The 15,777-nt window shown below is 42.9% G+C and overlaps 1 protein-coding gene across 2 annotated transcripts in view; it reads right to left on the bottom strand.

The window, feature by feature from the left end:
• LOC105063572 (UDP-glucuronosyltransferase 1A6) overlaps positions 1 to 15,777 on the bottom strand; it is a 75,010-nt gene that overhangs the window by 42,879 nt on the left and 16,354 nt on the right. The window contains exon 1 of one of the 2 annotated variants that reach the window (XM_045511573.2): positions 12,648 to 13,630. The exons of the other annotated variant lie outside the window; for it this stretch is intronic. Coding sequence (XP_045367529.1) covers positions 12,648 to 13,508 — 861 coding nt within the window. The 5' untranslated portion in view covers positions 13,509 to 13,630. Of the gene's footprint in view, positions 1 to 12,647; positions 13,631 to 15,777 lie in introns of those variants that run through there. 2 annotated transcript variants of the gene reach the window in all.

Here is a 15,777-nt window from a genome sequence, read left to right as displayed (position 1 = left end):
TGCACCTTTGCCCCAAGGTCATTTTCTGACCTCTGCTCCCCGCTTACAGCTGTCATTTCTGCTCCCCGTTCACTGCTACTGACAGCCACGCAGAATCCCGTGTGCATGTGGGATCGAGGCTGCTCGTGTCCCACGTTCCGTGTGCAAAGGCATGAGAGTGAGCAGAGCAGGGCGCGGGGAAGGCGGAACTCCAAGTGTGCTGTTGCCGCTGCAGCTGCGTGACTGTCCTCAGTAACAGGAGCTGCTGTTCGGGTCCCCAGCCACCCCCGCCTCTAGTGGCACCGTGTCTGGTGGCAGAGCTGCTAGTTAACCAAGCTGGATCCCCTTGGACCTGCTGAGGACTCAGCAGTCCCGGGACGCGTCCAGCTCTGACTGCAGTGGACCCTGGGGGAGACTCTCCTGGTGAACTTTATGGGTTTCCTCACTGTGGTCATTGGCCCTTTGTTTACAACCACTGAAAAAGACATCACGCCAAGTGAGGATACACAGAGTGCTTAGGGGATTAGTAAGGGTGACGGTTGTGGTTTGTGGGAGGTGAGGGCCAGAATAAAGGTTGCAGTAGTGCTGGAAACAGATTGACAGGCAGTCACTGAAGTATCCAATAGGGGGCACTCACAGAAAGAAGGCAGCTCACAAAGGAGGGGCCCAGAGGACGCCCGGGGCAGGTCTGCAGAGGGTATCCCACGCCGCCCAGGAGAAGGTGGTATGGATCTGGGGGTTGTGGGTAGACGGGGCCCTGGAAAGAGGTTCTCAGCTATTAGTGAGGCATTTCAGCCCCTGAACTATTCCCACAAACCCGTTAAAACACCCTTGAGTGAGGGGTGAGGGCAGGAACATTCCTGCAGAGGAGTGAAAGTGTTCTTGTCACATTAAAGAGCTCTCTCTAATTCTAAATTAACGCAGTGGCATTTTATTTAGACGTTGGTGTCATCTGATCTCTACTGGCATTTCTTGGACTTGGAGCCCCTGGAGAGAGGCTCATCTCGGCCACCTCCCCTGGACTCTCATACATGGTTCAGGTGAGGGACCACTAGCCACTGTGGGATCGAACGTGCAACCCAGGCTTCAACTACTCAGCACATCTCATCCCTTTGGCCACAGGGATTAGTGCAGAAATGGACACGTGACTTAATGAGAGCCAGTGAAGCAGAGGCGCCTTACTAGGAATCCTGAGGAAAGGACTCAGGCCACAGCCCCCAATGCTGGGGTATCATGACCCTGAGAAGGCTGTAATCACCAAGGAAGCAGACACAAGAATTACAGATGAAAAATGGGTCCTGGGGTCATGGTTTGAGCCCTGGAACAAGCCATATCTAACCAGTATACCCTGAGATCTCCCCAGTATTTGAGCCAATAATACTGCAAGCAACAAGAACAAATTCACTGAGTCAAGAATATGGTGGGGTTGCTCAAAGAGCTGATGTGATCAGAAGTTGCATCAGTTCTAGTAAGTGAGGGGGGTCAAGTCCAGGTCTCTTCTTCACTGGTCAAACAACTTCATTTAAAAAAAAAAAAGATGTTTAAATAAATAATTAATGAGGGAAATGTAAATTAAAATACCTTGAGATTTTTTTCACCTATTGAGTTGGCAAAAACTTTCAATCTGAAGGTAAGTGTAGACAAGAATTTGAAGAAAAAGTACACTTATACATTGCTGAAGGGAGAAGAAGTCTTAATATTATTGGCATTTAAAATGTACAAGACCCATATGTCCAGAGAAATTTCCAAATTGAAAAGATATGTGCACCCCAACTTTTATAGCAGCACCATTTATGACAGCCAAGACATGAAAGCAACCTAAATGTTCATCAGCAGATGAAAGGACAAAGAAGATGTGGTATATGTATGTGTGTGTGTGTGTGTGTGTATACACACACATATACATTAAAAATAGAATACTATTCAGCCATAAAAAATAATAAATAATGCCATTTGCAGCAATATGGATGGACCTAGAGATTATCATACTAAGTGAGGTGAATCAGACAGAGAAAGGCAAATACCGTATGATATCACTTCTATGTGGACTTTCAAATATGATACAAATGAACTTATTCACAAAGCAGAAACAGACTCACAGACATAGAAAACAAACTTATGGCTACCAAAGATGAAAGGGGTGGGGGAGGGGTAAATTAGGATTTGGGATTAGCAGATACAAACCACTGTATATGAAGTAGATAAACAAGAAGGTCCTGCTGTATGGCACAAGGAACTGTATTCAATATCTTGAAATAAAAAAATATTTATATATTGAAATAAACCATAATGAAAAAGAATATATATTATATATATACATACATATATATATGTATCTCCAAATCACTTTGCTGTACACCAGAAACCAATACAACATTGTAAATCAACTATATTTCAATAAAAATAAATAAATAGATAGATAGATAGATAAAATAAAATGTACATGACCCAGCAAGTCCACTTCCTCGCATCTACCATATGGAAATTCCCATAAGAGTACAATAAGGCACAGTCAAAGATGTTTATTGTAATTTGTTCAAATAAAAAACAGGACACAGGCTGAAAGAATATATTTGCCATACCTAGTAGCTGCCAAAGAATGAATATCCAGATTACATAAATAACTCTTACAAGCAGACAAACAACCAGTATAAAAATTTTACCCTTGCCGATACAAAAATGGCAAGAGACTTGAATGGGCAAATGACTGATAAACATGTGAAAAGATCCTCACGCTCTTTAGTTGTACAGATAACCAATAACTTCAGCACTCGAGGAAATACCGAATAAGATTATGAGATATCACTGCACAATGTAGCAAACGTTTTAGCAAAAATGGCTAAATCTGACAGTGTTAACTGAAGGCAAGGCTCTAAGGCAATAGGAGCTCTCCTGCAAGGCTGGTGGGAATGTAATGTGATACAGCCGCTTTGGATAATGTTTCTTGTTATCTTCTTCTTTTTTTCCCCCCCCCCCTTTTTTATTTTTTGGTGGGTGAAGGTAATTAGATTTTTTTTTAATGGAAGTACTGGGGATTGAACCCAAGACCTTGTGCATGCTAAGCACGCACTGTACCACTGAGCTACACCCTCCCCCCTTCTCGTTATTTTTTTAAATTAAGTTATATATACCCTAAAACACAGCAGCTCCACCCCTAGATATGTACACTAAAGAATCCCACTAAATGTAAAACCATGTTCATTGTACCCTTGTCCACAGTAGTCAAAAGCTCGATACAACCCAATGTCCACCAACAGCAGAATGGATGAATAAAATTGCGGCATATTCACACAATGCAATGCTACTCAGCACTGAAAATGCACAAACTACAACTTGCAAGAACACACAACACGAATCTCTCAACATAAAATTGGCCAAAAGAAGCAAGGGGAAAACAAACCCAGTATGATTCTATTTATATAAAGTACCAAAACAAGTAAAACTCATCTATATTATTTAGAGATGCACAGCTGGATAGCAAAACCATAATAAAAAAAAGGACATAATCATCAACAGAAATCAGAACAAGGGTAGAAAGGGTACAGAGCAGGTACCCAGAGCAGGTGTCTGGCACTGACTGCATCTATTTTGTGACTGGAGTGAATGTTATGGGAGTTTACTCAGTTTATATTTATCTATTAAAATGAGCATATGTATTTGATATACTTTTCTGTGTGTTCTATTTTCTAGTTTTTAAAAATTAAAAAAAAAAACGTTATTTCTCATAGACACTTTTGTGTTTACTTAATTCCACAAATATATGACAGGTGCAATGCTAGTTACCAAGGATAGAGAGGAACACAAGACCTACTCTTTGCCTTGAGGGGAAAATAAACACAAACAAATCATTTAAGTGTAACAAGATGTGGTCTACTAAAGACATGAATAAATTGTTAAGGACACATGAATGAAAGAACATGTTTGGAGGAGGACACATTCTAGGCAGAGAAACCAGCATAAGTGAAGGACCAGCTCCTTGGGGTAGTCTGGGAACAGTACATAGTCTGGTGTTCAAAACAGCTGAGAAGAGTGTATCGCCACCTCCCATAAGCCAGGCACTGGCTAAGTATACAAAGGTGCCCAAGACATGGTCACGGTCCTGGAGGAGGTGACCCCAGGAAAAATGGGCAGTGGTCTGTCCTGGGAGGAGAGGCCTCCTGGTCTTCGTGTAATTTAAACATTATGTTTGTGGGAGGTAGGGGAGACAAGACTACAGAGAAGACCCAGATTTTAAGAACTTTAAAACATATTTTTAATGTTAAAAAAGGAAAAAGGACAACCTAAATGCTCATTAACAAGAATAAGGCTAAATGAACAGTGACATATTCACATAATACAGCTACAAAGAAAGAAAGAAGCTTACATGAACGACCATGGACAGAACCTGCAGAAAAGTGGTGAATAAAATACACCACTTGCAGAAGGATCTATGTAGTAAGAGATTCCCATGTACAGTGCATAGAATTGTTCTTGGCATACAGTAAGCACTCAATAAATACTAGCTATTTATAGGTAAGTTTAAGGTATATAACAGGATGATTTGACACACACAGATATTGCAAAATGATTACCACAGTAGGGATAGTTAACACCTCTATCACATCACATAATTACTATTTCTTTCTCGTAAGAACATCTAATACCTACTCTCTAGGAAACTTTCAAGCATATAATACAGTATTGTTAACTCTAAAGTTAACCCTGCTGGGATTATATTCCCCAGAACATTCATACACTGCTGGTGGGAATATAAAATGGTGCAGCCACTGTGGAAAAGAGTTTGGCAGTTCCTCAATAAGTCAAACATAAGATTACCATATGACCCAACAATTCCATTCCTGGGTATGTACTTGAAAGAACCAAAAACGAGTGTTCAAACTTGCACAAATGCTCATAGCAGCACTGTTCACAAAGCAAAAAGTGGAAGCCCGAATATCTATCAACTGATGAATGGATTAAAACAATGAGGTACATCCTTACAATGGAATATTACTCAGTCATAAAAATAAATGAAATATTGATTCATACTACAAAGTGGATGAATCTTGAAACATTAAACTAAGTAAGGAAGCTAAATACAAAAGGCCATCTAATGTACATTATCATTATTATCTTTTTATTATCATTATTTACTATTATTATTTTAAATGGAGGTATTGGGGATTGAATCCAGGACCTCATGCATACTAAGCATGTGCTCTTTTACTGAACTATTACCTTCCCTTGGCCACCTATTGTATAACTCTGTCTCTATGAAGTATCCAGAGTAGGCAAATCCACAGTGACAGAAAATGGATTAGTGGTTACAAAAGGCAGTGGGGAGGGGGGAATGAGGAGTGACTGCTTAACGGGGGCAGGGTTTCCCTTTGGGTGATGAAAATGTTCTGGAACTAGGTAGTGGCGATGGTGTACAACACTGAGAATGTACTATACTAAATGCCATTGAACTCCACAATTTAAAATGATAAAATTTTGTACCAATACCATGCTGTCTTGATAACTGTATCTCTATAGTATTGTCTGAAGTCTGAGAGAGTTATTCCTCCTGCCTCTTTCTTTTTCTTCAGTAATGCTTTGGCAATTCTAGGTCTTTTGTGGTTCCATATAAATTTTATTATGATTTGTTCTAGTTCTGTGAACTATGTCCTGGGTAATTTGATAGGGATTGCATTAAATCTGTAGATTGCCTTGGGCAGTGTGACCATTTTAACAATATTGATTCTTCCAATCCAGGAGCATGGGATATGTTTCCATGTTTTTAAGTCTTCTTTAATTTCCTTCATCAATGGTTTATAGTTTTCCATGTATAAGTCTTTCACCTCCTTGGTTAGATTTATTCCTAGGTATTTTATTACTTTGGGTGCTATTTTAAAGGGAATTTTTTTTTACCTTCTTTTTCTGTTGATTCATCATTAGTGTAAAGAAATCAAAAACAGACATATGGACCAATGGAACAGAATAGAGAGTCCAGAAATGAACCCACAAACTTCTGGTCAACTAATCTTCGACAAAGGCAAGAATATACAATGGAATAAAGAAAGTCTGTTCAGCAAATGGTGTTGGGAAAACTGGACAGCAGCATGTAAATCAGTGAAGCTAGAACACTCCCTTACACCATACACAAAAATAAACTCAAAATGGGTCAAAGACACATGAGACAAGATACAATAAACCTCCTAGAAGAAAATATAGGCAAAACATTATCTCACATACATCTCAAAAATGTTCGCCTAGGCAATCTACCCAAACAATAGAAATAAAAGCAAGAATAAACAAATGGGACCTAATTAAACTTACAAGCTTCTGTACAGCAAAGGAAACCATAAGTAAAACAAAACGACAACCTAAGGAATGGGAGAAAATTTTTGCAAACGATGAAACCAACAAAGGCTTGATCTCTAGAATACATAAGCAGCTCATACGACATAATAAGAAAAAAAAAAAACAACCCAATCCGAAAATGGGCAGAAGACCTAAACAAGCAATTCTCCAAGAAATGCAAATGATCAATAGGCACATGAAAAAATGCTCAATGTCACTAATTATCAGAGAAATGCAAATCAAAACTACAATGAGGTATCACCTCACACCAGTCAGAATGGCCATCATTCAAAAGTCCACAAATGACAAATGCTGGAGAAGGTGTGGAGAAAAGGGAGCCCTCCTACACTGCTGGTGGGAATGCAGGTTGGTGCAGCCACTGTGGAAAACAGTATGGAGATTCCTCAAAAGACTAGGAATAGACTTACCAGTAATCCCGCTTCTGGGCATATAACCAGAAGGAAGCCTACTTCAAAAAGACACCTGCACCCCAATGTTCATAGCAGCACTATTTACAATAGCCAAGACATGGAAACAGCCTAAATGTCCATCAACAGATGACAGGATAAAGAAGATGTGGTATATTTATACCATGGAATACTATTCAGCCATAAAAACAACAACGTAATGCCATTTGCAGCAACATGCAAGCTCCTGGAGAATGTCATTCTAAGTGAAGTAAGCCAGAAAGAGAAAGAAAAATACCATATGAGATCGCTCATATGTAGAATCTAAAAAAAAAAAAAAGAACATAAATACAAAACAGAAGCAGGCTCATAGACATAGAATACAAACTTGTGGTTGCTAAGGGGGCATGGGATGGGAAGGGACAGATTGGGATTTCAAGATTTGTAGATACCGACAGGCATATGCAGAACAGATAAACAAGATTATACTGTATAGCACAGGGAAATATATACAAGACCGTGTGGTAGCTCACAGAGAAAAAAAATGTGACAATGAGTATATGTATGTTCATGTATAACTGAAAAATTGTGCTCTACACTGGAAATTGACACAACATTGTAAAATGACTATAACTCAATTTTAAAAAGTTAAAATAATTTTAAAAATAAAATGATAAATTTTATTTTATGTGTATTTTACCATAATTTTTAAAATGGTATAGCCACTTTGAAAAAGAGTGCCTCAAGGATGAAGCATAGTTACCAAATCCAGCAATTCCACTCCTAAATGTATACCCAAGAGAAGTGAAAACATGTCCACACAAAACCTATACACGAACATTCACAACAGCAGTATTCATAATAGCCAAAAAGTGGAAATAACCCAAAAGTTCATCAAATGACAGGTAGATATACATAGTATGGTCTACCCATAGAGCAAAATGACTCAGCAATAAAAAGTGATGCTACAACATGGATGAACCTGGAAAACACGCAATGTGAAAAAAGCCAGCCACGTATTATATGATTCCACTTGTATTAAATGATCAGAATAAGCAAATTCGTAGAGACAGAAATGTAGTGGTTGCCAGGGGCTGGGGAGATGGGGGAATAGGGAGTGAGTACTGACACTAAAGAATTTATTTGGGTGGGGGGTAACTGAAAATGTTCTAAAATTGATGGTGGTGATGGTTGCACAAATCTACAAATATACAAAAAGCCATTGAATTATAAAGTTTAAATGATGAATTGTATGGTCTATGTATTATATCTCAGTAAAGTTTCTTTTTTAAGCCCACTTTACCTCATTCTCCTAGAATCATCTAAATCATTGCTTAGCCAAGTTTCTAGTTTTTCAGATACTCATGTTGAATTCTTTCTTTTTTAACCCTGACTCAGTCTAGTATTGGAAATTACTTATTAACAGAAACAGTGCTGTCAGAATGTACTGCATGTCTGTTAATTTCCAAGATAACCAATCATAAAGATAAACACAGGGTTTTGAAAGAGAACCAATCCATCAAAGTCATTGTAGACATTGGCAGAAGTCATGTACCCTTAAAAGTGCCTATTAAGAATGACTTGGCATTTTGGGGTTTTGTTCCCTTGACTTGTCTAAACTTCAATCCCCAGCTCAGTAAGCCTGAGTGAGTGTTGCTCATAGAGACTCCAGTAGGGAAAAAAGGTGAGCTTCAAAGGATGGGCAGAGCATCTTTGCTGCCCCCTCACCACCCACCTTGGGGTCCAGCTGGGAAGAAGTCACTGGTAGGCACTCAGAATTTGTCTAGATGAGTGTTAAGTTCAGCACTATTGCTATTTTGGCCTAGATGATTCTTTGTTGGGAGCAGGTGGGTGGGTTTTTCTTGTGCTTTGTAGGATGTTTTAATAGCCTCTACCTCCTAGATGACAATGTCATCCCCCAATTGTGACACAAAAAGTCTCCAGACATTGCCCCTGAGAGGCAAAATCGCCCCTGTTTGAGAACTATTATCTAGACGATTCTGGAGCACAAGAGGAGGAAACCTGGGGACAGAAGAGCATAGTCCTGAGGAATTGGGATCTGGTTTTCTAGGTAAATGCTCCCCAAAAGACCACGTTGCTTTTATCATCTCATAGAGAGAAAGTTTCAACCAGCGTTGAGCTAAAGTCTAAGGAAGAGAAGGATCGGGCCATCGTTTCCACCGACCGTCACATGCTGCCCTGCATCCTCAAACAACCCTGCGAGGGCGAGGCAGGTGTTATCATCCCCACTTCAGCTGAATAAGCCCAAGTCCATGGTCACACAGCTAGGGGGAGGCTGGCTAGACCTGCTGGCTCACTCAGTTCCTTTCTCCCTCTGTGAGGCTGAGACTTTCCAGGTCTTGCATAATTGGAAAAAAGAAGGCCGGACCTGCGAGAGGGAGAGGGACCCGGGAGCGGGTTCTCACCCTGCCTCTGCTCCCGGCTGCATCCCGTGGCCCTAGGCAGCATCCTCAGCTTACCTCGAAGCATCAGTCTGCTTGTTTCTGTGAGAGAAAGGAACTGCCTCCTGTTTGAGGGGCCCCCATCCTGTTATTCCATCCCAAATTAACTCTCTCTTCCATTTGAGTTGCCTTCACAGTTTTCAATGTTCTCCCTCGAGCTCACTCTTAACCGCTCGACACCACAACTGCCTGAGTGTTCCCATTTCACAGGTGGAGAAATGAGCGCTCAGAAGGAAGCCACTTGCCTCAACCACACAGCAGGTTCAAATCCAGGTCTTACAGCTCTTACCCTCCGGATGTGATGAGGACAGGAAGGAATCCCTGGAACCAGCAGGGGAGGGAGAGCTGGCCCTTCCTTGCCCCAGCGCAGGCCAGGGCCAAGCTCTCCCTCTTTCCCTGCGGCAGCGCAGCCTGGGCAGAGCGGCTGTGCTGCTCCCAGAGCCTGAGCGCCAGCCAGGACTTGCCTCCAAGGTCTGTGCGCTCCTGAGCAAGGCGAGTGGAAACCTGTCCTTCCAAAGCTGTGAGCACTTCCCTGCATTGCTAGTGGATGACACTAGGGTTTACCCCTGAATTCCTTTGTTCTGAGAAAACACTCCAAAGGCCCTCTAATAATGAAATGTACAGTGAAAGTCTCTTCTAAGATGGAGATACTTGAAACCTGAGCCTCCCAGTTGGCTCAAGGACAGACAGGTCTCAACTGAGAAGCAAGAAGGATAACAGAGGGAGCGTTCCAGCAAGCGGCCTAGACCAGAACCCCTATGGACATAGGGAAAGGCACCTTCGAGTAAGCGGCAGAAGCAGAAGTGCCCTGGGGCCGGGTGTCAAGCACACAAGGTTTGAGCAGAGGCCCTGGGCAGGGGCAGGGCAAGTGGCTTCAGGACATCTGAGGCTGCCCCGTGGCCCAGCTTCTGAGGGTCTCCCAGTGGGAACCTCCAGCCAAGTGGCCCAAGGGCTTCTCTGAGCAACACCTGGGGAGCCCTGGAGGTGGCTGAGCCCCCCCTCGGGCAGAGGAGGCAGGAAAGGCTGGGGTCAGAGTCACACCACCATGTGCCTTAGGGGGCAGGGCTCACATGCTCTTCACGCAGGCGAGGCTGAGAGCCCCCCAGGTTACCCTAAGAATGGGCCCACTCTCCTAAATTGTGAATCATAGCTTCATGCAGGGAAGGTTCACCAAACTCCAGTTTTCATAAGGCTTTGCACATTTTTGAAAGCAATATATGAGTATTTGTTTAAAGCTAGGCCAACAGTTACCTATAAAACATGCTTGCTGATTTGATAAGCAGAATTGAATCTCAGAATATATTAATTTGAATATTTTTTATTATTTCTGAAGTCAAGTGTGTTTTTATTTGTATTGCATTTATATATGGCTTGACCATGTTGTCTGCCTACTAAGGAGTGTTTTGTTAGAGTTTTTTAGCTATAAATCAGGCACTTTTCTTTAATCTATAATGTATCTTCTTTTTTAAGTAATTTATTGAGATGAAGTCACATAACAAAATTAACCATTTTAAAGTGAACAATTCAGTGGCATATGGTACTTTCTCAGTGTCATGCAGCCACCACATCTATAGGATTCCAAAACATCACCATGACTCCAAAGTGCACATTTTTTTCACACTGTTGAAATAGTTTGATCATTTGTCAAAAGAAACTTGATTCTGATCTCTGGGATTTAATCCCTAATCATTACAAATACAAATTGATAATCACATACTGTAGAAGGGAATGTTCCCTATGGTGACATACGAGATTGCAGTGGAAGTCCAAATGTGAGCCAAGCACCTGACAAAGGTTCACAGGGCTGAAAAAGCACACTCATTACAGTCTGGTGTTCAGTAGGACTAAATATAACTCAAATTTAGTTTCAATATGACTAAAATAGGATGATTGGTACCAAGGTACCAAAAATGATATTTTTTTTCCTTCTTATGCCAAATGTTTCTTAGTACATTTTTGCTCATTAACTTCATAGTTAAATTTCCCTAACACATGGGATTCCTATTTCATGCCCTGTGCTTCCTAAAACCAGTCCAGTTAAGCTTATCACCCCTGGCCCCGCCAGCTTCCACAGCTGCTGCCAACTGTCCAATGTGTTAGCAAAGAAACAAGCAGATGCAGAGAAACAACAAGTTTATACTGTAGAGCACAGGGAACCAGATTCAATATCTTGTAGTAACTTACGGTGACAAAGAATATGAAAACAAATATATGTATGTTCCTGAATGACTGAAGCATTATGCTGTACACCAGCATTGCAAACTGACTATACTTCAATAAAAATATGTTAAAAAAAAAAAAAAAAAGAAAAGAAATGAGCAGATGTTAAAGAAGGGTAGTAAGGGTCTTTGGGACTTATTGGAGGCTTTCTTTCTGATTAAAAAATGCATTAAAAAAAAGAATTCTGAGGGGAGAGTATAGCTCAGTGGTAGAACACATGCTTGGCATGCACGAGGTCCTGGGTTCAATCCCTGGTACCTCCATGGAAATAAACAAATAAACCTAATTACTCCCCTACCCACCCCCAAAAAATTAAATAAATTCTTTTTTAAAAAAAGAATTCTGATGTGAGTGATCTGAAGCCTTTTAAAGGTGTACATATTAAAACAGAAACAAAAACAAAAAAACTCATAAGTTTTTATTTTCCAAAGTAGCTCTTCCCCATATGTCAGGAAGGCATCTCAGAACACTTGCTTTAGGTCAGAGGTCAACACACTTTCTATAAAGGGTCAGTCAGTACGCAGACTTAGCAGACCACACACATCTCTGTCACATATTCTTTACTGTTGTTATTTTTAACATCCCTTTGAAAATGTAAAAGCCATTCTTTGCTCTGGGCTGTAAGAAACCAGGCCTCTGGGCAGATTCTGGGTACTGACTGTTGTGTGCTGACCCCTAGTTTAGGGCCCAGGGAAAAAGCGACACACAGAGGTAGGAGAATGGCTTTTGACCTGGCCTAACCTCTCAGCTCTGTGTCTTCCTGGTTTAGCCTTACCTGTTTCCTCAATAGCTAAGTGTCGGATTTGGAATGGAAACTTCTAAGGCTCATTCTATGATTCTGTGACTGATTACCTAAATCAGCTAAAGACATCTCCTGCTGTGGCCAGAAATGAGCCCTGTCTTTGTTCCAGGCCTCAGCATCATTCAAAACCTCAGCCTCAGCAGGGGAGGGTGTAGCTCAGTGGTAGAGCATGTACTCAGCATGCACAAGGTCCTGGGTTCGATCCTCAGTATCTCCATTAAAAAAAAACAAACAAATAAATAAATCTAATTACCTCCACCCTCCCCCCCCCAAAAAAAAAAAAAAAAAACAAAAATCTTCAGCCTCAGATCTCCCACTGGCCCCTCGAACCAAGCCTGGCATCCCTTCTTCAGGCAGCCCCTCCAGGGGCCAAATGCATGAGGGGAGACAGAGGATTTAAGAAGGATGTTTGCCCATGAAGAAACAGGGCAATCCAAAGGAAACACAGCCACCAACCTGCGACAGGGCTCCCGGCTTCTTGCAGTTGGTCCCCCCAATGAAGACCATGTTGGGCATGACTGGTTTAGGATATTCGAAAACAAAGTCATATCTCATCAGCCAAATGGTGTCCTTCCGATACAAGGCAGGTAAGGACACATCTCTCTTGAGGAGATCTGATGCGAGGTCTTCATACTTAGAATACAGACAGTAAAGTAAAATGTTTTCCAAGTATTTAACAAGGAAGTTGGCCACCCGTTGGGGGAAAGTCATCCGGTCTGAGAAGCGAGTATAGAATCTGGGAACATAGGACGTGGGGCTTGAGGTCCTGGTGAACGTGTGCTCGAGGGAACACGGGAAGCCCCTGAAGAGGTACACGGAGGGCAGGCTCAGGTACTCAGCCAGGATCACCCCACAGGGTAAGGCAGGATCAGTGAAAAGGGCATCGAACTGACCCTCCCGGAGGAAGCTCAGGGTGTCGGAGTCCATCAGGAGGCTCTGGCAGTTGAGGAAATACATGCCAATAACAATCATGTTACTCCTGTACTCGACCAGAGGGGTGTTCAGGAACCATCTCTCAGAAAAGTGGTTTTTCCCAAAAAAGCGGTAACGGCGCTCCAGCTCCTCTTGGTCATAGGGCACTGGATGGATTCTCCTTGTGTAGTGCTTGGATTCTTTTAGAAGCAAATTGATTTCCGGCACCACCACCAGGATCTCATGCCCTCTCTCGCTGAGATGCTCGACTATGTCCTTCATGCTGAGCCAGTGGCTTCCATCCTGAGGGACCACCAGCAGCCTGTCACCCACAGCCACGCCCCAAAGGGCTAAGAAGAAAGCCCCTGCAGAAACTCTCCGGAGCGCAGGGAGCCAGCAAGCCATGCTGGAGGAGGCGCAGGTAGCAACAAGAAGAGGCAGTTCACACAGTCAGAACCCCAGGGTTCCTGGCAGGTCTCCCTAAACTGATTTAATCAGGACTCTTCACAAACCCAGCTTACCTCTCCTTGCTCTGAGTGGCCTTTGTATATGAAAGAACCCAAATTAATATTTAACCCAAAATATTAAAGCACACCGCTTACTGGAAACAATCAGAGCCCTTATCAGCTTTCACTGGAGCTTCCAGGTTAATTTGTGTCTGCATCCCCACAGCCTGTCTCTCCCTCTCCCACCGGGGAGGACAACTTGGAGGGCCCCCCCAGGAAGCCCGCCGCCACCCTCCACCCCGAGCGCTCCAGATTCTGCAACATCAGTGTCGCAGTTGGGGACCAGTAGCTGTCAAGTGCTTCTCCCTTTCCTTGAAAACTTTTCTCATCACCGAGACGAAGCTTTCACAGATGCCAAGTTCACAATTGGAAACAGCACAGTGGAGCTGTTCACTCCAAATCCTGGCTACCCTGTCACCACAGCGAGGGCTGGAGCCAAATTTGGGCTGCAAGAAAACCCACGGCACAGACGAAGCCAATATACCTTCCCGCCCCGCTGCTCCTTCTGGTTTAACCACTGCTACTGGGGGTTCCCTGTGTATCAGAAAACAGAACAATAAATCCTAACAGACAGGTGCTTCAAGACCACAGTGCCCTCTTTGACTGTGGTTCAGAGCAGGAATTCTGGAGTCCTCCTTCCCAGGTGTGAGAATCCACCTCTCCGTGCCTGAATTGCCACATCTGTCACATAGGGATGCATCTGTTCCCCACGGCCACCCCCAGGGGACTGTGAGAATTAGGAAATTAAACCACTAATCTGCAGCTCCGTCAGAGGCGCCCCCTCTGGCTCTGATCAGGCAGCCAGCTTCTGTGTGGATGAGTTGAGGAGCCCTCTGTTGTCAAAAAATAGCTCTTTTGAGTCTCAAGGAGTGAAAGAGCCAGGCCTGCACTGTGTGCAAAAACTTAAAAGGGGAGAAAATGCAGAAATAGAAAACAAAAGGAAAGCATCAGGGAACGGGGATCTGATGGTAGTGACTCAACCAGCTGGCGTCTGAAGCACACAAAGGCCGCTCTCCCTGGAAGTGGGAGCCTGCCTGTGTGCTCTCACTTACATGCGAGATCTAGAAAGCGCAGCAAACAAGCGCGTATACCAAAAAAGAGACAGACTCACAGATACAGAGAGAAAGCTGGTGGTTACCAGTGGGGAGAGGGAAGGGGGGTAAGATGCGGAGAGAGTGAAAGGCACAAAGTACTCTGTATAAAGTCAATAAACTACAAGGGTGTGTCGTACAACACAGGGAATGTAGCCGGTGTTTTATAACAACTACGAATGGAGTATAACCTTTTTAAAAATAAACTGGCCTTAAGCTAACTATAAAAAACAAAAACAAAAACAAAAACAAAAACAAAAACAAAAAACAAAAAGGTAACTAGCATCAGGACCCTAGACACTGCAGCACACTTTCTGGCTCACAAAACAACTTCCCAGTGCCCCCTTGCTGAGGGCCCCTGTAGCCAAGACTGACACAGGGTAGCCCAAACAGCAGAAGGGCACTCCCACCCTTCCAGGGGCTGGATGCCTGAGATCAAGGCGTGGGCAGGGCTGATTCGTCCTGGAGGCTCTGAGGAACAGTCCACTCCCGGCCCCTCTCCTAGCTTCTGGTGTTTGCTGGCCATCATTGGTGTCCCTTGCTTGTGGATGCATCACCCCATCTCTGCCTTCACATTCTGCCTTCTCCTTGCATGTGTGTCTGTGTCCATGGTTCCCCTTTTTCTCAGCACACCAGTCATATTAGATCAGGCCCCTCCCCTCAAAGATCTTATTTGAACTCAGGACCTTATTTCCAAAGAAGTTCATATTCTGAAGTACCAGGTGTTAGGACTTCAAATCTCTTTGGGGGGAACACAGTTTAACCTGATACCCATACACACTCTTGCACAATACAGACCCCAAAAGCAGATCTGACCATCCTTTTCCAAGTGAGAAACTGAGGCTTGCTGCCTATGGAAAGGGCATGTTTTTGGTAAAACATTTATTTTGGCAGCTTCAGAAGGAAAAAAATAGAATTGTTTATGTCTCGGTCAACCAGTCCCAGACTTCTCAGTCTCAGGACTCCTTGACACTTTTAACGATGACTGAAGACCCGCAGAACTTTTGTATCTGTGGGTTATGTCTACCCAAATGAGCTGTTTTAGAAATTAAAGCTGTCACATTTAAAAAATTGCTT

Source organism: Camelus bactrianus, chromosome 5 (assembly GCF_048773025.1).
Source record: "Camelus bactrianus isolate YW-2024 breed Bactrian camel chromosome 5, ASM4877302v1, whole genome shotgun sequence".
NCBI lineage: Eukaryota > Metazoa > Chordata > Mammalia > Artiodactyla > Camelidae > Camelus > Camelus bactrianus.
Note: the sequence above shows the minus strand (reverse complement) of the source record. Positions and strands in the feature narration are given on the sequence as shown.